At 44.1% G+C, this 24,246-nt stretch overlaps 1 protein-coding gene across 2 annotated transcripts in view; it reads left to right on the forward strand.

Moving 5' to 3' along the window:
- Nucleotides 1–24,246, forward strand: part of lpin2 (lipin 2) — a 99,409-nt gene that overhangs the window by 35,475 nt on the left and 39,688 nt on the right. For both annotated transcript variants that reach the window (XM_084326772.1, XM_084326773.1), the window contains exons 3-8: nucleotides 6,960–7,055; nucleotides 16,268–16,626; nucleotides 18,913–19,020; nucleotides 21,013–21,139; nucleotides 21,804–22,224; nucleotides 22,605–22,704. In XM_084326772.1, coding sequence (XP_084182898.1) covers nucleotides 6,960–7,055; nucleotides 16,268–16,626; nucleotides 18,913–19,020; nucleotides 21,013–21,139; nucleotides 21,804–22,224; nucleotides 22,605–22,704 — 1,211 coding nt within the window. The remainder of the gene's footprint in view (nucleotides 1–6,959; nucleotides 7,056–16,267; nucleotides 16,627–18,912; nucleotides 19,021–21,012; nucleotides 21,140–21,803; nucleotides 22,225–22,604; nucleotides 22,705–24,246) is intronic.

Consider the following 24,246-nt stretch of genomic DNA (forward strand, 5'->3'; position numbering starts at 1 on the left):
CTCTCGCTCTCTCTCTCTCGCTCTCTCTCTCTAGTCTCTCACCAGACATGACAGGATTCTCCCTCCTTCCCTGCCCCTCTCTCTTTCTCTCTCTCTTTCTCTCTTTCTCTCTCTCTCTCTCTCTCTCTCTCTCTCTCTCTCTCTCTCTCTCTCTCTCACCAGACATGACAGTAGGATTCTCCCTCCTTCCCTGCCTCTCTCTCTTCTCTCTCTCTCTCTCTCCTCTCTCTCTCTCTCTCTCTCTCTCTCTCCTCTCTCTCTCTCTCGTCTCGCACCAGACATGACAGTAGGATTCTCCTCCTTCCCTGCCCCTCTCTCTCTCTCTCTCTCTCTCTCTCTCTCTCTCTCACTCTCTCTCTCTCCTCTCTCTCTCTCTCTCTCTCTCTCTCTCTCTCTAGTCTCACCAGACATGACAGTAGGATTCTACCTACCTCTTGCCTGCCTCTCTCTCTCTCTCTCTCCTCTCCTCTCTCTCTCTCTCTCTCTCTCTAGTCTCACCAGACATGACAGTAGGATTCTCCCTCCTTCCCTGCCCCGCTCTCTCTCTCTCTCTCTCTAGTCTCACCAGACATTAAGGCTGAGCCCGAACGTTCGAACGTTCGTTCGTTACGCTGACATTCGGACTTTAATTAATAGGTTCGAACGTTCGGTGAAAAAAAAATAAAGGATGCGCACGGGGTTGAGGTGATGTGAATGCGAGGCGCTCGCGTGGCTCAACCAGTATGGTCTACCGGGCTGCAGCGGGATACTATTTCTCAACCAGAGCTCTATTTTGATTGACAGGCGATTCTGCCAATTACGTCACACCCGCTTGCCACCCGCCTCTGCTGTTACCACCAATCGGCAAGCCTCAACAGACTTACCGTAGCTAGCTCCCCGCCGAGGAAGTAATCGGTAACAAGGTTTCCGTAGGTGAACCTGCAGAAGGATCATTATTAATACCAGCCTTTTTCGGCCACGGGAGCGCGAGCTTCATGGCGGGAGGTGGTTGCGTTGGAAACAACAGCAGGCGCACGGTGGACAGACCCGTCCACCGTCTACCTCGGAACGGTGGTAGGGCGGACGGGCGGCAGGCGTGTTGGGAGCCCGGCCGTTCCGAGGTAGACGGTGGACGGGTCTGTTGAGCCGAGGCGTGCGCCTCTCCTCCCGGCTCCCCTCCCCGTCGTCCAAGAGTGAATACCTGTTATTGAACGTGTAACACTAACTATATAACGTTAATGCCACAAAACTAATGCATTTGTTTATCTAGCCCCTTACGTGACTGCAAGGGCTATTGTTTATCATACTTTGATTCAGTAGCTTGTTTATTTTCTTCTGAGTGCTTTGTTTAATTACATGTTTACATGAACAGCCACCACTGTAACAACATGTTTTTCACCAATAGACTATGCAATACCGCCCTCCGTAGGATCTACAATAATACAATAAAAAAAAAAATTATTATTAAAAAAAATGGAAAAAAAAATTATTAAAAACATTTTTTATTAAAAAAACGAACGTTCGAACGTTCGTTCGATAAACCCTGGCGAACGTTCGAACCCTAAAAACAGGGTTCGGTGCTCAGCCTTACCAGACATGACAGTAGGATTCTCCCTCCTTGCCTGTCCTGCTCTCTCTCTCTAGTCTCACCAGACATGACAGTAAGATTCCTCCCTCCTTGCCTGCCTCTCTCTCTCTCTCTCTCTAGTCTCACCCAGACATGACAGTAAGATTCTCCCTCCTTGCCTGCCTCTCTCTCTCTCTCTCTCTAGTCTCACCAGACATGACAGTAGGATTCTCCCTCCTTTCCTGCCCCAGCTCTCTCTCTCTCTCTAGTCTCTCACCAGACATGACAGTAGGATTCTCCCTCCTTGCCTGCCCCGCTCTCTCTCTCTAATCTCCAGCCAGACACAACCTGCTTTCTGCTCTTGCGGTGTCATGTTTCCGCAGGGCCTCAGGTCCTCAGGGGGTTTGTCTGGAAGCGTGAGAAAGAGAGGCCCTGTTGTCAGGCAGCAGGAAGCGCAAGCCCCGACGGGCTCATTCACTAATTAGGCTTCATGAGTGTGGTCCCCAGGAGACAGCTGGGCTTCAGGAGTGTGGCCCCCAGGAGACAGCTGGGCTTCAGGAGTAGGACAGACTTTTATTTTATTTTATTTTATTTTATTTTATTTTATTTTATTTTATTTTTATTTTATTTTATTTTATTTTATTTTTTATTTTATTTTATTTTATTTATGGATTAAAAACACACAACAAGGATCCAAAGGATAACATGAGAAAGAGTAATACCCTTATTTCCGTCATGGTCCCAGGGCTGTTAGGCCAGAACATAAACACGACAATGACACAAAACAAAACAAAAACATTAGAAGTCTAACCTATAGCTAAAATGTTATATCACACAATAACTAAAAACTGATTGGAAACCCATTCAAAGTATAGGGGGCTATTCCTCTACTCTGTCCATGAGCCACTTCCTGACGCTTCTCCTGAAGCTGTGGAGGCTCGAGCTCTGCTTGATGGGGATAGGCAGCTTGTTCCAATCCTGGGCTCCTGAGAAAGTAAGGGAGCACTGGCCCAGTTTGGAACGGAAAGAAGCAGGCTTCAGGTTTGCTATGCTTGCTCTAGTTCTGTGGTTGTGGGATTCACTGACCGGGGTGAAGTAGTTCAGGAGGTATCTAGGGGACCTTTGGTTTATAATATTGTGCACTAGGTTGAGTCTGAGCTGAGTAACTCTGGCCTCCACAGGAAGCCAGTTAAAGTGACTCCTCCCTACGTGGGTGTGGGGGCCAAGACCCATTACCACCCATACCAACTTATTTTGGGAAACCTGAAGCTTATTTTTTATGGTCTCTGTCAGGCCCTCGAACCAAGACACGCTACCATAGTCAAAGTGGCAGAGTACTAGGCTATTTGCTAGTAGCCTGAGATAGGGCTGGGTGATATGGCCAAAAATGATATCGTGATAACGATATCGATTACAATATCATATCACTCGATATTCGATATTTTCGATATTGTTACATTATTATTATTATAATTTTTTTTAAACAGATGTATGTTTATTTTGCAGCAATTCTTTGTTGTAAACCGGCTTCTCTGCTGGCTGTGGCTCCAGGGGAGTTGAACAGTTCTGGCTCTGCTAGTTTCTTTTCTATCTTTTGGTGCTTTTTTGGTGCTTTTTTTTGTGTACAGACGGTTTCAAACTGTATTTTAAATTAGAAAGCAAACAAAATAAATGGACGAGAAAAATTTATCTCAATTTGGTCAGTATTGTCATTTGGACAAGCAAAGCCATTACTTTAAGTTGCAGGCAAGAAAGACAAGTCTGTCCACTGTTTCTCTGTCTGTTTTAAAACTGCCCTGTTGCAGGTCACACAAAAAAAAAATCAGTTTTTCTTTTTTTATATATATATTTTTTCCGATATCGATTATTAAAATATATCGCGATAATTATCGCTATCGTTATATTGCCCAGCCCTAGCCTGAGACTATCTCTGCCAAGGAGGTGGGCTTCCCTAGCTAGGTACCTGGTGCAGGCGTTGACTTTGCCCAGTACTTGGGAGGCCATAGCCTCCCCATCTAGGCTCCCGTCTATCATACAGCCTAGATACTTAGCTTTTTTTGTGTGCTGTTTTAGGGTTACAGCTCCTAACTGGATATTAAACTCCCGTGCTTTCCTGAGCTTGGGCTTGGAGCCCAATAGTACCCTGTCTTACCTAGGTGAAGAGAAAGCCTGTTGTCCGAAAGCCAACTGCTGACCCCTGCAAGTTCTTCTCCTAGCTTCTGTTCTGGTGTGTTCTGATCCTTGTGTGAGACTAGCAGGGCTGAGTCGTCTGCAAATAAAAACAAGTTACATGTCATTTATGTACAGTAAAAAAAGGAGCGGCCCTACCACGCTTCCTTGTGGGACCCCACATACTATGGGCTTGGCCTCAGACTTAGGGTCCAGCGGGTTGAGGTCAGTGGCACTATCAGAAAGGTAGGAAGATAACCATCTGACCACTGTCTCAGTCATACCCAAGGCCTTAAGCTTGGAGAGCAGTAGGGCTTCAGGAGCGAGACAGGTGGGCTTCAGGAGTGAGCCAGGTGGGCTTCAGGAGTGAGACAGGTGGGCTTCAGAAGTGCTCAGTCCTTGCCCCACAATGGTGGAATGAACTACCCACCCCAGTTAGGACAGCCGAATCCCGTCCAATCTTTCGACGTCGACTAAAGACGCACTTCTTCAACCATTATCTGAAATAATGAAAAAAAATAAAATATATCTAACCCTAACTAACCGTACTGTCATTCACTTGTCCTAATAAACTAACCTATATTGTAACACGCAACACTTTGATGAACATTGTTACTCAGCTGATAGAGTTGTACTGTACAGAACTTGTAAGTCGCTTTGGATAAAAGCGTCAGCTAAATTACAAAAAATGTAAATGTAAGTGGTGCCTTTCTGCTTGGCCCAAATCAGGTGCGACACATACTTCAAGCATTCATCAGGATGAGAGATGGCCAGTCTGTCGAGAAAATGAGAAACGCTGTCCTCTCTGTGACTGGTGTTTCCTGATCACTCTCAAGGAACCTATAAAAGAAGGAAGGGTCATCACGACACTGTAGCGTGTGAACACGGTGGTGTGGAAACCTTCAGTTAATTACCTCGGATGTCGGAATCATTTGCACTTTGTTGCTTTGTTAACTAGCCAATGTTTTATATATCAGTTATATATATATATTGTATATTTCCTCAGATGGTATATTTTTGAATTTTAATAAATGGTAAATGGTGCATTTATATAGCAGCTTTTATCCTAAGCGCTTTACAACTCATGCCTCACATTCACCCATTCACCCATTCACCCATCCACATTCACACACCATGCAAGGTGCCAACTTGCTCATCGGGAGCAATTAGGGGTAAAGTGGAGGAGCGGGAATCTAACCTTCTGATTACCAGACAACCGATCTAACCTCCTGAGCCACTGTCACCCCCCAGTTGCTTGGACAGTTACCCAGGCACTCACTTCCTGAGTTGAAGAGGTTAACTATAGTGGTTCCAAAACTGAACACAAGTTTGAAACAGAAGTTGACAATAATGTCAGGTATTTCCCCAGCACGCATCCGTTACCCTACAAGGCTTTTAAAGCATGCTAGTGCTGTAAGCAGGGTATTACCAGACGACCGCTCTACCTCCTGAGCCAATGTCGCACCACTAATCAAAATCAAATCACATTTATTTGTATAGCCAGAGATCACATGGAATAGCCCCCATGGGCTGTACAAGTCTTTTTGTACAAGTCAAGAGGAGAGTCGGAGTCAGAGATTTTATTGGCCATGTATGGACGAATCCACATTGGAATACAGGTACAGAGCAACACTGTGGGCTAGATCCACAAAGAATGGATTGCACGATGCCAATTGCACCCTTACTTACAATTCATTATGACTTGAAAATGGGGGACCCTGATGTAAACAAGACGAAAGTCTTTCTCTGGTCTGCATCCCCTTAACAATTGTGTGTATTGAGCCGTACTGTATTGTACCCATTCTGCAATCTGTTAATAACATTTTCATTCAATCAATCACCTGCGCGGTGATTGATTGAATGCAAATTTTATTAACAGATTGCAGAATGGGTACAATACAGTACGGGTCAAATGCATCTAACATGCTTTGCATCGTCGCCATTCCTTTATGCCCACGTCGCGTTAAATACCTAAATGAACGTTACGTTAGCTGCTTACGCTAACTAAGCTAAGCAGCTAACCCTGAGAGAGAACAGGAGAGGGGACTGGGGAAGGAGGGGGGGGGGGCAGTCTGTGTGTGTGCGTTTGAAAAGACCAGATGAAGTCAGGAGACATATTGATAGTATTTACTGGACAGATAATGTTGATATTTAAACATAAAAAATACAATACATAATAAATGTATTCATGATCATCATGCAACATAAAACAATTGTAGGAATAGTTTGGGAGAGGAAGGGGGGAAATTAACACTCACCATGCCCCGCTCAATCCAGTATTTAGTCCATTCCAGCATCTCTTGTCCAGCCCAACCCAGTCCAGGGCAACCCAGCACAGCCCAGCCCAACCCAGCCTAACCCAGTCCAGCCCAGCATATTTCACTGCCCAACCCAGTCCAACATAGACCAGCCCAACTTTCCCTGCCCAACCCAGTCCAGCCCAGCATCTTTCACTGCCCAGTTCAGCCCAACCCAGTCCAGAATAGTTCCCTCTTTCATGTTAATATGTTTTATGCTAATATTGTGAAGAGTAGAGACACTGTTATTAATGTTTTATGCTAATAAATATGTAGAGACACGGTGTGATTATTACTATGATTGAAAATCAATTTAGACGAAGACATACAAAGAAGTAATTATCACAATTAGCGATTTATTTTTGGCTGGTAAAAAATCTGTTTGGCTGGTAAAGAAAATCATCTACTCGCCAGTTGGCTGGTAAGCCAAAACGTTTGTTTCCTCCCCTGAAAGTGTTGCTCCGGTTCTGAGGCCGTACCCTCTGCTCTGTGGTCACAGTGTTGCTCCGGTTCTGAGGCTGTACCCTCTGCTCTGTGGTCACAGTGTTGCTCCGGTTCTGAGGCTGTACCCTCTGCTCTGTGGTCACAGTGTTGCTCCGGTTCTGAGGCCGTACCCTCTGCTCTGTGGTCACAGTGTTGCTCTGGTTCTGAGGCTGTACCCTCTGCTCTGTGGTCACAGTGTTGCTCTGGTTCTGAGGCTGTACCCTCTGCTCTGTGGTCACAGTGTTGCTCTGGTTCTGAGGCCGTACCCTCTGCTCTGTGGTCACAGTGTTGCTCTGGTTCTGAGGCCGTACCCTCTGCTCTGTGGTCACAGTGTTGCTCCGGTTCTGAGGCTGTACCCTCTGCTCTGTGGTCACAGTGTTGCTCTGGTTCTGAGGCCGTACCCTCTGCTCTGTGGTCACAGTGTTGCTCCGGTTCTGAGGCTGTACCCTCTGCTCTGCTTCCAGATCGACATCGAGGTGAACGGGGAGCCTGTGGAGCTGCACATGAAGCTCGGAGACAACGGAGAGGCCTTCTTCGTGCAGGAGACAGAGCAGCTGAATGTAAGCACCTAGTGCCCTCTCTCTCTTTCTCCCCCTCTCTCTCTCTCTCTCTCTCTCTCTCTCTCTCTCTCTCTCGCTCTCTCTCTCTCTCTCTCTCTCTCTTTCTCCCTCTCTCTCTCTCTTTCTCCCTCTCTCTCTCTCTTTCTCCCTCTCCCTCTCTCTCTCTTTCTCCCTCTCTCTCTCTCTCTCTTTCTCCCTCTCTCTCTCTCTCTCTCTCCCTCTCCCTCTCTCTCTTGCTCTGTCTTCCTCCTTCCCTCTTTCTTCCTCCCTCTCTCTTTCCCGCTCTCTTACTTTCCCTCTTTATCTCACTCACTCACTCACTCACTCACTCACTCACTCACTCACTCACTCACGCACGCACGCACTCACGCACGCACGCACTCACTCACTCACTCACTCACTCACTCACTCACTCACTCACTCACTCACTCACTCACTCACGCACGCACGCACGCACGCACGCACGCACGCACTCACTCACTCACTCACTCACTCACTCACTCACTCACTCACGCACTCACGCACGCACGCACTCACGCACGCACGCACTCACTCACTCACTCACTCACTCACTCACTCACTCACTCACTCACTCACTCACTCACTCACTCACTCACTCACTCACTCACTCACTCACTCACTCACTCACTCACTCACTCACTCACTCACTCACTCACTCACTCACTCACTCACTCACTCACTCACTCACTCACTCACTCACTCACTCACTCACTCACTCACTAGTCTAGGTCTAGGCCTAGTTATTTTCTGATAATTTAGCTGAGGCTTTTATCCAAAGCAACTTACAAGGCTCTACAACAAGTCAGCAGGAAGGGCACAACTCTGGTCAGTAAGATTCACGCTAACGTTGTCACTGATCGACCTCTCGCACACAATTAATGACATAATGCAGACGGCCATACCGGTGACAATGTTTAGCTTTTAGTGCCAAATTATAAGAGTCTGAAGCGGAGTCTCAAAAGAGAATGTTGAATATTTATTTTGCATTAAAAATCACAACAGCCTCTGCTACTACCGTAGCTAACCTAAACGGAGCCGACTGGATAGGAGGAAGTGCAACAACGTGTAACCTCCGTGCAGAACCAATGTGCCAACAACCTTTCCGTGGGTGAACTCATTGAGCTTAGTTGTCAATTAATGATACTAATACTAATCTATACAATCACCTGTTGTTGAATAAATACCATTACTTTCTAGTTATTACTAAAAAACAATATATATAAAACAGTAGCGGTAAAAAAGAAAAGAAAAAAAAGTTTTATAATTTATATAGTTTTTTTTTTTTTTTTTTTTCTTTTTTAAATGTATGCACTGGTATCGGATCAGTATAACCAGACCTAGACCATCTCTAACTCTAACCCCTAACCAGACCTAGACCACCTCTAACTCTAACCCCTAAGTTAGGGTTGTGACTTAGAGGTGGTCTAGGTCCGGATAGGGGTTAAGAGTTGGTCTAGCCCTTTACATCCATCTATCTAAATAATAATAATAAATTATAATGAATGCTTAACGTCACAGTGACCAATCGCAGCCACTCTTATTGTCTGGGACCAAATACGGCCACGCCCCATTCCCAGTAAAAAGTGGGAATCTCTAGAATGGGTTTCGGGCGACGCTGTGACTCTCAAGGTGACGATAGACAACACTTTCTGTTGTCAGTAGATGGCAGCATTGGTTTAAAATTAAAAGGTGAAAATGTTGAAAACTATTGAATACATTTCCCAAAATTCTTAGCACAGGTCACTGGGATGTGTCTATTCTTCGCCGTGATCTGAACAGCGGTAAACTATTACTGCGACCTCGGTATAGCGACCGCGAATGGTAAACTAATTATCTTAACAAAAGTGCGCTGGTAGCGTTACATATGTTGTCTAAAGGGGGACATATGGTACAATTTAAGATTTTAATGATAATCGGCATATAAAGGACAACGGAAAGCATCGTTAATTTGTAAGAAACCTCAATGAAAACAGTAATATTCGCTATTGTTATGAAAATGTGCTAGAATCCTATAAAAATGTGGACGCATTTGGTCTACGTTCCGTTAACTACCAGACCTAGACCACCTCTAACTCTAACCACTAACCAGACCTATTCCATGTGGCACTTTAACACTGACCTCAGAATGTGATTTTATATAATGTTTTTATGCAAGCAGATTGCAATCAGTGTGTACTACTACTAGTACTACTGTGTGTTCTGTTTACTTAGTTTACAGTATCCTGTTGTTATAGAATAAACCGCTGCCAGACACAGCAGAGATAGAGAGGACAGACATGACAGAGAGGACAGACACAGCAGAGAGAGGGGACATACACAGCAGAGAGAGGACAGACATGGCAGATAGAAAGGAAAGACACAGCAAACAAGACCGAGTTCAGCGTCGTCTCTCTGGTCAGAAACAACGTCACCACATCTGTAATGCTCTCTTTGATGCATACATTGCACCATGTCTACACCAACATATTCTGTAGGAGCAACAATACATTGGACCATGTCTACACCAACATATACTGTAGGAGCAACAATACATTGGACCATGTCTACACCAACATATACTGTAGGAGCAACAATACATTGGACCATGTCTATACCAACATATACTGTAGGAGCAACAATACATTGGACCATGTCTACACCAACATATACTGTAGGAGCAACAATACATTGGACCATGTCTACACCAACATATATACTTCCTGTGTATCACTTGTGCCGCCGACTCAGATTCCCCTAGGTTAAAAAATAAATACGCAATTTAAATCAGAAAATGTTCCATGTTGACTATTTCTGACTTCTGACAAGTTTTTTTTCCATTAACTAAAAATAGACAAAATGTCATCCGTTTTCGTTGACTAAATCTAGACTAAAACAAAGACAAAATTGAGACAAAAAATACTAAAATGCTCAGACATTTAGTTGACTAAAACGGACTAAACGAAAAATAAATGAAGATGACTAAATATGATAAACGAAAAAGGAGCACTTGACACATGACTAAGACTAAAACTAAAATGAAAATAGCTGGCAAAATTAACACAGGTAGGTAGTAATATAGGCATGGTAGATTACTTAGTAGCAAAGTGCATAATAATAAAAGACAGTACGAAGGTACTAAGGTTTGTAGTTTTTCAGATATTGATTTATTGCTTTACAATTTATGCCTCACATTCACCCATTCACTCACACATTCACACCGACAACACAGGTGACCATGCAAGGTGCCAACCTAGTCATCGGGAGCAGTTAGGGGTTAAGTGTCTTGCTCAAGGACACTTCGACACACTGCCGGGAAGAGCCAGTATCGAACCGGGAACCTTTCCGATGACCAGACGGCCGCTCGAGCCGCTGTCGTACAGTAGGACTTCTCAAATCCTGTGGACAAGCTGTTGTTCTTTTGAGAAAAGAACAGATTATCTCCTGTGTTCCGAACACAACGTCTGTGTTGTACAAACTCTTCAGTGTGACATAATGTCATGGGACGCTTTGTTTATCTCAAAACAACCACTCCATTGTCACGGTTACCACGCTACTGTCACACGCTTTTAACATTCAAAATAGCAATGAGTGGTAGAATTTTGTTTGCTGCAGCTTATAACGAGTTTTGTGCTCGACCACATCATATTAATATCATGATTTTTCGCCGTCGACTAAAAACACACTTCTTCAATCAATATCTGAAATGAGGAAAGAAAAAGGAAATTAAATACTACTAACCTTCGTATTGTCTTTCAGTGTTTCCCACAGGATTTTGTGAGACTGTGGTGGGTGAACCTCGGGCCCTCAGCATGCCCCCCCCTGAAATTTTTTTTGTTTGTACATTTTAAAGTTAAATGCATCAATCTGGTGCACTTTGAGAGCAAAATAAAGAGGCTAGATCTATGATGAACTTTGTGCTCAAAACACAAAATCAACTAGACTGAGCATACATTTGAGCCATCAAAGAAATTAAGCACTGGTTTATTTTTTAGAAAATGAAATATGCTGGATTACTATTACGACTACCACTGCCAATAATTTTTTAAGTCTAGGTAATTAATGGGAAACACTGGTATTTTACTAGTATGCACTTTGCTACTAAATAATCGACGGTGCCTATATTACTACCTACTATACTTACCGGTATATGTACCAATAATAGTTACGCCTTTCAACCAGAGAAGGCCTCAAACCTTTTCATAAAGGACACAGTGGTCGAGATCATATCTATCATAAAGGACACAGTGGTGGGTATCATATCCAGGGATTAAAGCGCTCCGTCTTGAGACTGATTTCGTTCAATTTGATTCGGAGTCGTGACGGATTTTCCGGCAATTGGCTACCTGGTATAATAGGATTTGTAGATGCATACAGATTGCAACTAATTGAGCCAATCGGGGGCTTCAAATATGATGAAAAGGGGAATTTTTTTCTACCGTGGCCGACTGGCCGTGCCAAGCACAAAGCTTATCGAAGGGTTAGCGCGACGGGTGAGACTGTCTGTTATGATATTTTTTATATGAACATTTTATTGTAATGCTGTCAGACCCTGATACGGGTTGTCTTTTCCTTTTAGCTAACGCTATTAAAAAAAAATATACAGTGGAGGTTAAAATAAGAATATGACTTTGCTTGAAAAAAAGTTCAGTCAGGAGATGTTTTTTTATGACGCACCTCCGTGGGATTGACTTTACCATAAATCATAGGCTGATATACGCTACATTCTCTTTAAACATAATACATGTTACAGGAAAAAAGTTATATATTTAATCACTTTTATTCTTTTAAACTTTGTCTGATCGACCTTCAGCTTCAGCATACATAGACAATGAACAGGCAGGTAGATCCAGTAGCAGAAACGCATTCACATCATTAGGCTGTCAGAAAACACACACACAAATCCTGCATTAGGCCTACTTTAGCGGACAAAACCCAAACAAAACGTATTTCTCACGCGTTGATCTACCTCTGATACTCATCGGAGCCTGTATGAGCGTGGAAACTTGATTTCCGTTTAGCTAGTAATGCTATAAGCATGGATGCGTGCATACTAAAAGAAGGCTCCGATGTGTCGGAGGTAGATAAAAGCGTGAGAAATAAATGGAGATGGGCTCTACGAAACTGGGTATTATATAGGGCCGTCTTAAATACTTCGAAGCTTTGTTCGATGGGCATGGGATTCGAATACAATTTAATTTTTTTGTGCAAAATCAACTCTGCCTCTCTTTGTTAACTACAACAACAAGCAATGCTGTTTGTTATTTAAGATGAGGTCGGACTCGGCACTGACAGATTTGTGTTCATTGTGCCGCTTTTATAAAGCCTCAAATGACGGCTTACAATATTTCATGAAAGCAAAGTGTTTCGTTTGTCTAAGATTTAAAAAGGTTTAAACTTTACAGCACTGACGAAGTTGAACAAAGTGCTGTACAAGTCCCACAACATAAAAAAAAATTATATAATATATATATAATAATTATTGAATAATTTTTTTTTCTTATCTCGAAGCTTTGAATTAAAATCGAATCTCGGCCCCCGAAGCTTCGAATTCCAAAAGAAATTCGAAGGTCAACCCTAGTATTATAACATGCCTTTTAGTTCATGCTGCAAAAAACTAAAAGAGCCAGGTGTGTGTTTTTGCAACGTATATGCCACAGGAAATTACAGTATGGCAGTAATGGGAAAAGGGTGCTAGCTCGCCATCAATCAGAAGAAGCTAGCCACAAGACTTGCATTCGCGCTCTCCAGCACACAGCCTCCCTGCCTGGCGTGACAACCACAACAGTAGGGTCACAGTCAGGACAGTAGGCTCTACAACACAGTGGTCTATAGTCAGTCAGGACAGTAGGCTACAACACAGTGGTCTGTAGTCACAGTCAGGACAGTAGGCTACAACACAGTGGTCTGTAGTCACAGTCAAGGACAGTAGGCTACAACACAGTGGTCTGTAGTCACAGTCAGGACAGTAGGCTACAACACAGTGGTCTGTAGTCACAGTCAGGACAGTAGGCTACAACACAGTGGTCTGTAGTCACAGTCAGGACAGTAGGCTACAACACAGTGGTCTGTAGTCACAGTCAGGACAGTAGGCTACAACACGGTGGTCTGTAGTCACAGTCAGGACAGTAGGCTCTACAACACAGTGGTCTGTAGTCACAGTCAGGACAGTAGGCTACAACACAGTGGTCTGTAGTCACAGTCAGGACAGTAGACGCTACAACACAGTGGTCTATAGTCCAAAGACTAGAGGAACCTCTGGATGCAGAAGACTTGTGGATTAAGTGCAAGACGCATACATTTGAAATCTATATTTGATGTTACGTGTGCATAAAACCCAGAATTAGGAGTTTTCTGTATGTAAGCTGCACTTTCTTTGTTGTAAAATAGCATTATGTATTATTAAAGCATTATGTATTATTAAAGCACTGTTTCCCTTGTTTAGTTCCTTGTTCAAGTCATAAGCTTGTTCAGTTGTCACAATGTACTGTAAATAAAAACGTGCACTGAAAAGTTACAGTATGTCGATTTATTTATTTGTATGACAAAGTCAGTCAACCCTTGCAAAAAGTATCAGTTTTATTTACGGCTGGGACTTTTATCGCATTAATTTCGATTAATTAACGACAGATAGAATTAAAAGTTAAAAATATGAATGCATTTAATCGCATGATGATTTTTCTTTATTGTGTAAGCATGTTACCTTTCAAAGGAGACCAGACTCATGCATGTGCTATAAGTATAAGGTATAATAAATCACAAATAACTTTTTTTCTTAGTCTGGTTTGTTCATAAAAAAATTAAATAAGAGAAATTGAGATCAATCAAGAGTTTTTTTTTTTCAATGGTCAACTGTTCTGGAATGTACTTGTACTGCGTTTTACTTTTACCTCGAAAGTGCTTGAGTTTACAAAAGGTCCTTTGCGCTATATATATTATTCCTAAAATTGCTACACATTTTTATTGATTGCTTTTCGCATCAAATATTGATATGCGATTAAAATGTGATTAATTTCTATCAATTAACTATAAAGTCTCGAATTAATTCGATAAACCAATTGAATCGAGTCCCACCACTAGTTATATTTAATTCATTGAAAACGGCATTGACATTACCTAATAGCAAACTGGAAATAGAAAAGATGTTCAAAATAATCTAGTTCCCTTAAAACGCTAACGCTATTAAAATAAATATACAGTGGAGGTTAAAATAAGAATATGAAAGAAAGTTCAGTCATCAGATTTTTTTTCTTTAATCCCTGCATATCTATCATAAAGGACACAGTGGTGGGTATCATATCTATCATAAAGGACACAGTGGTGGGTATCATATATATCATAAAGGACACAGTGGTCAGTATCATATCTATCATAAAGGACACAGTTGTGGGTATCATATCTATCATAAAGGACACAGTGGTCAGTATCATATTTATCATAAAGGACAAAGTAGTGGGTATCATATCTATCATAAAGGACACAGTGGTGGGTACTATCATATTTATCATAAAGGACACAGTGGTCAGTATCATATTTATCATAAAGGACACAGTAGTGGGTATCATATCTATCATAAAGGACACAGTGGTGTGTATCATATCTATCATAAAGGACACAGTGGTCAGTATCATATCTATCATAAAGGACACAGTGGTGGGTATCATATCTATCATAAAGGACACAGTGGTCAGTATCATATCTATCATAAAGGACACAGTGGTCAGTATCATATTTATCATAAAGGACACAGTGGTGGGTATCATATCTATCATAAAGGACACAGTGGTGGGTATCATATCTATCATAAAGGACACAGTGGTAGATATCATACCAGTAATAAATCTGGGGGCAGGATGATGGACAGAGTCCAGCAGTTTAAGAGTTGAAGCCGCAGCATGTCTATAAATCACATCACCATAGTCCAAAATGTATAAACATTTTCCGCCGTCGACTACAAACTACTAACCTTACAAAGTGTACTAACCTTCGTACAGTTTTTTACTATTACCGGTATGCACTTTGCTACTAAGTAATCTACCTTGCCTATATTACTACCGTACTTACTATGCTAATTATGTCTTTAACTTGAACTACTATGCACTCAAGTCTGTACCACTCAAGTTCAACACTGTTTGATGAACAATCTTACTGACCCTTAGCTGCCAGAGTTGTACCCTTCCTGCTGACTTGTTGTACACAACTTGTAAGTCGCTTTGGATAAAAGCGTCAGGCTAAATTACCAAATGTAAATATCGGCCATTGGCCATTTTCATATCCGTGCATCCCTAGATTCTAGGGAATATCGGGAAAGCTTTTAAAAGGTAGAGTTTGCACATCCACACTGGTAATGAGGTGCAGGACAAACAGAAGATCAGCGCTGAAATGAATCAAGTCCGTATACACTGTTAAACGTACTCCCACTGTGTTTATTGAGAGATCAAGGTTTCGATCACGTAAGGATCTTTATCGGGATCATTGGGGAAGTGCAATCGTAGATTGGGTCTAATTGCCAGTTGGCAGGGAGAATGACGAGGTGCATCAATTGACCACATAGGAAACTAGGTCAACGTGTGTAAACAATCACACAACGCAATACACACAATACTATTAGTCAAATGCCTCTAAATTGTAGATTAGATTAGATTCAAATTTATTGTCATCATATGATACAGCCAAGTACAGTACAATGAAAATAAGTTTGGCATCCAACCAGAGTGCAAATGTAATGGGAAAGTGCAATAATAATATACAATACAGGAGATTAAACTGGGTATAAAACATATAAACTAGTACTACTGAGTGTTGGGTCTAATCAGATGTATATACAGAGTTGTAGTATTAATATGTACAGTGCTGTGATGGACTGTTACCGTACTGCTTACTTAACAGCCCAGACAATTCCCCCCAAACACATTTAAACACGATACTGAGAAGTTATCGCAACATAGAAGTAACTTCCCAATCCAATAAACTTAAGACCTATCAAATCATATTTAAGACTTTCTTTAAGGCCTACAATTCATGATTATTACATTTAAGAACCTGGGAGAACCCCGACAGTACAGTAAATGGAAGGAATACTTCCAATCCCAAGTCCAAAAACGTAAAGGAGATAATGATCTTGTTTACATTCTTAACTCACTGTATGCATGTCTTCCTCGTGTTTATTGTGTTTTACTCATATTCATCCTCCTGCTGTCTCTCCGGCCCTCCAGCAGATCATCCCCGCCCACCTGGCCACCTCCCCCATCCCCACCGAGGGCCACCTGTTCTGGATCTCGGAGGTGGAGGAGCGCCGGATACCCCCAGGCCTGGACCCCGCCGACCCCGAGGACCCTCCGGACCCCCCCACGCCCAGCACCCAGGCCACCAAGAAGAAGAAGCGGCGGAGGAAGAAACACAAGGGAGACTCGCGGAGGGAGGAGCTGACGCCGCCCATGGCCCTCACTAACCCACCCCCCCCTGCCGCTGCTGCTGCTGCTGCCACCACCTCCTCCTCCAGCGCCGGGCTGACGGAGGAGATCTTTGAGATGGAGATGAGCTCTGACGAGGAGGCCGCAGCACTCGCCGCCAGGTGGGTTGAGGGTCAAATGATCAGGGAGCGGCTGGGTAGCGTAGAGGTCTTAAGCACTCGCCGCCAGGTGGGTTGAGGGTCAAATGATCAGGGAGCGGCTGGGTAGCGTAGAGGTCTTAAGCACTCGCCGCCAGGTGGGTTGAGGGTCAAATGATCGGGGAGCGGCTGGGTAGCGTAGAGGTCTTAAGCACTCGCCGCCAGGTGGGTTGAGGGTCAAATGATCAGGGAGCGGCTGGGTAGCGTAGAGGTCTTAAGCACTCGCCGCCAGGTGGGTTGAGGGTCAAATGATCAGGGAGCGGCTGGGTAGCGTAGAGGTCTTAAAGGTCCCATGCATTATAAATGTCATTTTTCAGTCTCTAGCATTGTATTATAGTAATAGGAGTTCGTATCAATGTGTTTTAGGGTCTAAATACCATATTGGCGAATTGCTCCGTTTCAGCCCAACCCCTCTGTGCCTCTAGTAAATCGGGTCATTTTGATTTGAAGTCCCTGAGCACGTCACTGGGCGCTGTGGATAGACACAGTGATGCGATTGGCTCTGTGGTTGGAGCTAATGCCCGCCCCCATTCTACCTAGACTAGACAGCGAGTGGGGCTGCGGGGCCGAGAGGAAGAGAGAGCCGAGAGGGAGCCGAGAGAAAGGAAGAGAGAGGGAGGGAGGGAGAGAGAGGGGGCACTTGGGGGGGGGGGTACCTGCCGGCCGCACGCCACACGGGAGATTGAAAGAAAGAAAAGAAAAAAGTTGCCTCGTCTCATCAGCGAGAGCCGAGTGGGAGAGAAAGGACAGAAAGGAAGAGAGAAGGAGGGAGGGAGAGAGAGGGGGCACTTGGGGGGGGGGGGGGGGGGGACCTGCCGCACGGAGGTCCGCGCGACACACACCTCCGAACGGGAGAGTGATAGAAAGAAAAAAAGGAAGAGAGAGGGAGGGAGGGAGAGATAGGGGGCACTTGGGGGGGGGGGGGGACCTGCCGCACGGAGGTCCGCGCGACACACACCTCCGAACGGGAGAGTGATAGAAAGAAAAAAAGGAAGAGAGAGGGAGGGGCTTCTCTCTCTCTCTCTCTCTCTCTCTCTCTCTCTCTCTCTCTCTCTCTCTCTCTCTCTCTCTCTCTCTCTCTCTCTCTCTCATGGTATAAATGATTATTTGTGTAAATAAGGTTATACGCCGACCATTAAGAAAATACATGTTAGTTTAGGAATAAGGGGCAGGTAACTATATAACTATAAGATTTATTCTTCTTCCTGCTCCTTTTGTCCATGGAATGACTATTTATGATTTTTTAATGAAGAAACTATGATTGTATTATTCCATGTGGCAAATAAAAACTCTGAACTGAACTGAACTCTCTCTCTCTTCCCCCCCCTCCCTCCCTCCCTCTACCAGTGCAGACTGTGGTCTGACTGTCACTCAAAGTGCTTATGGGCGGAGCCAGGCCATAACAGCCTGATTTCTCGAGGCTGAAAAATTATGGTTTCGAGTACTTGATTAGAAATATAAAACAATGAATTTTTTTGAAAAAAAAATTACAAATGTCTTCAATAGACTAACAGGAATTGTGTAAAGTTGCCCAAATAGTGCTAGGAATAGCAGTGCATAGCCCCTTTAAGCACTCGCCGCCAGGTGGGTTGAGGGTCAAATGATCAGGGAGCGGCTGGGTAGCGTAGAGGTCTTAAGCACTCGCCGCCAGGTGGGTTGAGGGTCAAATGATCAGGGAGCGGCTGGGTAGCGTAGAGGTCTTAAGCACTCGCCGCCAGGTGGGTTGAGGGTCAAATGATCAGGGAGCGGCTGGGTAGCGTAGAGGTCTTAAGCACTCGCCTACCAATCGCAAGAGACTGGGTTTGAATCCAGCTGTCAGCGGTACCTCCTTGGTCAGTCGTCCCTACTACTATTAACACGATTAGCAGTGTTCAGTGTTCGCGGGTGGGAAGTTGGTGGTGTTTGAGTCCTGGTCATTGCAAACAGCGACTCCTGCCTTTTTGTAGCAGGGAGGGGATCTGGGGGAAATAGCGTGAACCCTCTGCATGCGTTACACTCTCCCAGTGAAACTCATCGCTATCAGGTGAAAAGAAGCGGCTGGCGACTCCACATGTATCGGAGGAGGCGTGTGATAGTTTACACCCTCCCCAGGCCGACAGTGGGGCAATGTGCGCAAACGACCAGGAAAATAATTGGCATAACGACTAAATTGGGTAAAATAAATAAATAAAAAGGGTCAAATTGTCTTTTTCATTTGGGCCACGTTGTGTTTGAAACTCCAAATGGACTAACGGATCCTCCTGCTTCTAGGTCGCCGTCGATGAGCACCATGCGGGACATCGATCCCAAACTCCCCGCTGCCAGACACAACCTGGACACGTACCCGTACTCTGACGGGGACTGGTCTACCACCGATGGGTACGTTGGGGGTTTTCCCCCTATACGAGCACACCCACATTTCTTTTAATTTCCAAACCTTTATTTGAACTTGTGAGACACTGAGGTTACCCTCATTTACAGCTTACATAACAAGACACAGTTAACAGATTCATACATATAGGCACAATAAATAACCATAAACAATAGAAATCAGTCAAGACGGTTACAAGTCCACACACGGTGGTCGGAGGTCATACTTTTAAATGCAGCAAAAGAAGGAAGAAGCTTCAGAGTCAGTCGGAGGGCATTCCAGGTGTTGGAAGCATCAAAGGAAAAAGTTGTTTTTTCTAGTTCAGAGAAAACTGGAGGAACCCTAAGAACCAACCAGTCATTTGAACGTGTAGAATAGGTTCCAAGATTCCATTCCAACAGTGTTGTGATGTAAGAGGGACGTTTCCCAATGATGGCTTTAAAAATAAACAAATACCAACGATAGTTACGCCTTTCAACCAGAGAAGGCCGTTGAACCTTTTCATAAAGGACACAGTGGTGGGTATCATCTATCATAAAGGACACAGTGGTGGGTATCATCTATCATAAAGGACACAGTGGTGGGTATCATATCTATCATAAAGGACGCAGTGGTGGGTATCATATCTATCATAAAGGACGCAGTGGTGGGTATCATGTATATCATAAAGGACACAGTGGTGGGTATCATATATATCTATCATAAAGGACACAGTGGTGGGTAATGTATCATGTCTATCATAAAGGACACAGTGGTGGGCAATGTTCCCTCTAATTTATTTCGGTCTGAGCAAACACTCAAACCTCCTGAGCAGACATCAGCAACTACTGAGCAACATACGTCACCTGCCGATTAACTGGGTAAAAAATCTGAGAATCTTAATTTCCCTCAATGTCTAACATAAAAATCTATACATTTTGCTGATACACAGAAATAATACAAAAAGGCATATTATATTCCTTAATCAAATATTTATTTGACCATTGATTGACGATACAGAGCAAAGTCCTCTCTCGCTCTTCTCTCTCGCTCTTCTCTCCCCCCTCTCTCTCTCTTCCTCTCTCTCTCCCTCCCTCCCTTTCTCCCTCTCTCTAAACCTCTCACCTTCCCCTCTGCTTCATTCCTCCTTTCTCTGTTAGTCAGATACACATCAGAAAAAAGTCACTTGTTTCCAGACTCCTCTGGTCTGGTCTTAGCTCTTACTTAGTCCTTTCTGTTAGTCTGTTATTTTTCCCGTCTGTCCTTCTCAGTTCTCCAGTGGTTGTACACAGGGCTTGACATTAACTTTTTAGCTCACCAGTCACTGTGGCTAGTGGTTTTCCAAAGTCACTAGCCACTCTCACCAGCCAAAAATCACACACACACACACACACACACACACACACACACACACACACACACACATACACATACACATACACATACACATACACATACACATACACACACACAATCCAAATATCCAGTTCGTTTTTATAGTGTAGTCTCTCTGTCTCAAGTTTGGCTACTTGAGACAGAGAGAGCGACTCATACACGCGACGCAAGTAAGGCACACTGTGTTTTGAGAGAGTGAGAGTGAGAGTGTCTATAAATCACATCACCATGGTCCAAAAATTTATAGAAATGTTTTGCCGTCGACTACTAATCACTAACCTTCGTACCGTTTTTTATTTATTATTATGCACATTGCTACTAAGTAATATACTGTGCCTATACTACTACGCTAATATGTCTCTACTACTATGCACTCAAGACTGTAGCACTACAGTAAGTTCAACACTGTTTGACGAACAATCTTACTGACCCTTAGCTGCTGCCAGACTTGTACCCTTCCTGCTGACTTGTTGTACTTGTAAGTCGCTTTGGATAAAAGCGTCAGGCTAAATGTCTAAATGTAAATAAGAAAACGGCTTTCTATTAATCAAAGGAAAGCTGGATGTATTCCTGTACAGGTCAGATACACCTTCTAATCCGTGTGTCTTTTTGTCCACCTCTTTCAGTCATGGCTTGTCTCAGGCCTTCTCGCCCAAGAGTGACTCTGAGCTGCTGGTCCGGCCGTCAGAGAGCATGCTGAGAGCCGAGTCCCACATGCAGTGGACCTGGGGAGAGCTCCCGGAGCCCACCAGAGTAAGAGCCTCCTCCCACCGCTCTGCACCACGCTCTGTCAGGGTGCCCACTCGGCCCACTCGTCCTGGAATACCTGGGCATTCAGAGGCTAGATTTCCAGTCATGGAAACCCTGGACAATTTACAAATGACCAAATATCCTGGAAAGAAACCTCAATGTTGTCCTGGGATTTTTAAATAGTATTTTAGCTGCTCACTCAGATCGCCTATGTAAACCTAAGTCCGTCTTTTGTTTGAAACTCCGCTGTTGGTAGGATTATATCAGCGCCACCCAATTTGGTGGTTCGCCAGTTAGGGTACCTTGTGTATACTGTTTACTCTTACTCATAGTATATATTCAGATTCAAATGATTTGTTGCCTATATTTATTGTAACATATAATATAACCTATAGGGCATACAGACCCTCATCTGCACCTTTGTTTACACTGTTTAATTTTCTCATATTTTTATATTCATAGTTAATTATATTGTTTACACTGTTTATTCTTCTCATATTTTTATATTCAAATTGAATTGAATTGCCTATTATTATGTCTTTCTACTATTACCCTGCCCATACCTGTACCCCCCCTCCCCCATGCTGCTATGAGGCCTCAATTTCCCCCACAGGGATCACTAAAGTAATATCTAATCTTATGTCATCTTTCCACGCTCTCCCTCCAGATCATCAAGAAGGAGAGGCAAGAGCTGCCAAAAACGGTGACCATCACCCCGTCCGAGAGCACCCACTTCCGCGTCATCCTCAGCTCCGAGGCCATGGAGAACGAGACCGGGATGGGGCGTCGCCATGGAGACGACGACGATGACGACGACGACAGTGGCTTAGTGTGTACTATCGTCAAGCCCCAGCCGCGCACCCCCGTCGTTACCATGGCACCCGTGATCCCTCTGTCGCCCGTCAGCCCCCTGATGCCCACGGACGCCATGGACGCCATGACCCTCATGGATCCCGTTACGCCCACAGAGCCCCTGGACATCCTGCCGTCCGACATGTCTACGTCCACCCCCACCGACGGTCTCGCCCAGCTGGCTGGGGACATGGTGGACGTCTGCTGCAAGAGCGACTCGCCCTCCAAAAAGAAAGGTAAGATAGTCCTTTATTGATCCCCTTTGGGGAAATGCAGGCATCATAGCAGCATGGGGGGGAGGGGAGGGGAGGTACACGTATGGACAGGTACACTGTTCAAACGGGGGTATCTGCGCCGTATTAAGTCTTAAAAAGTATTAAATTCATAATTATTTTGCTGCGTCTGGTGAGAGCTTGTATTAAACACGTGACAATTTAAATTGGTTAATTAAAGTGCAGCCGCCAGTGTCGCTGTTTTTTTGCTAGTATGGTCGTGAGATTGGTATTACATTTTACTCTAAGTGGTATTAAATATGTCTTAAAAAGTCTTAAACTTAACTTGTTGAACCCTGCAGATGATACCCTGTTAAAGTAGTCTGTTTCCTGTTTGGTACCAGGTGTCCCAAAGAGGAGCCAGCACCAGGGCCCCGAGGACATCTACCTGGACGACCTGAATGTACTTGAACCTGATGTCGCTGCACGATACTTCCCTAAGAGGTAACAGCCAAGCTTAACTGAAAACTTGTCCTGCGGTTTTAAAACGGAACGAGAGCAGGATTTCTATAGATGCGAAGTGCCGCAGGCTTTAACTCGATGGACGTCAGACCCGAGGATAGTCGGGTTAACTCGCCAACCGTTCAGCGCCAGACCCGAGTATAGTCGGGTTTTCATCGTTATTTCTTTTATTCGATATTTCTATTCATTTCAGGCACACGGACCTCGGGTTACCACAGGGAATCATCCTGAGATCGCCAAAGTGCAATACCGGCCGCATCCTGCTGGGTGGCAGTAGCGAGCACCCTTTGAAACCTTGTATCTTACTCTGTGTTACGTTCAAATCCCTCCGGGCTCAGTTTTCTGGGTCAGGCGAGTCGAGCCGTTCACCCAATCGGATTGAGAAGCGTCAAATGCCCCCGATGCATGTGTTGTGGTGGATTATGTTGGCGACACGATGGACACCAATACTTGGAATCGCGATCAGACAATTGGAATATTCTTTTTGGGGTACCTCCTAGTGAAGGTAAGGACTATATGACATCAATCCTGCTTTGATCCAACCATGATTTCACATCGATCGCAACGTGTGTGTAACGTTACTCCACAACGTATGCCGTTGGTGACGATCAAAGCATCAAAAAATGACCCCCCCCCCCCCCCCTTTCATGCATTCATGATGAAACATAATACCTATTATATACATTTGATTTGGAAATAGTAGCGTGTCCAGGCGAGAAACGCCAACGCTTTTAGTGAAATTCACGCATTGCTGCATATTGCCGTTTTCTGGGATTAACCAGGATCACTCTAAAACTATACTTATATTCACCACGGTATAACACGCGAACGTGTGCATGAATAAATTAATTCTTTTTCACATATTGAACGATAGATAGTTGATGTCAAATGGGCCCATAGTATTGTATCCATAGCTATAATATAGAATATAGATATAGTCCTGCAAACACCGCCACTTATTCCTATCTCTTAGAGCGTTGGCGTTGTAGGAACAAAAGATGCTCAAGTCCGTGGCGTCCAAAGAGTTAACTCATTCCCCGCCAACGACGAGTATACTCGTTATTGGGCGCCAATCGTTGAACACCAACAACGAGTATACTTGTTATTTGATCGTTATTTCTTTTATTCGATATTTCTATTCATTATAGGCACACAGACTCGGGGTTAACATGGGGAATCATCCTGAGAATGTAAAAGTGCAATACCGGCCGCATCACGCTAGACGGCTGTATCGAGCACCCTTTGTAACCTTGTATCCTGGCCTGTGGGACGGCCAAATGTCTCTGGTTTCATTTTTCCTTCTCGGGCGAGGCGAACGGTTCTCTCGGTTACATTGAACTGTACATTGGAGGGGGTTGGGTTTAGACGTTTACAGGGGCCAGTTTCGAATTGCAGTCTCCCGTAGGTGCTCTTTGAGAGTGGTTTTGAAAGTGGGTAGTGATTCAAATTCCTTTACAGCTGTGGGTAGGGCGTTCCACATTGATGTGGCATAATTGCAAAACGTGTTTAGTCCCTTGTTTGAGC

Source organism: Notolepis coatsorum (genome assembly GCF_963971535.1).
Source record: "Notolepis coatsorum genome assembly, chromosome: 13".
NCBI lineage: Eukaryota > Metazoa > Chordata > Actinopteri > Aulopiformes > Paralepididae > Notolepis > Notolepis coatsorum.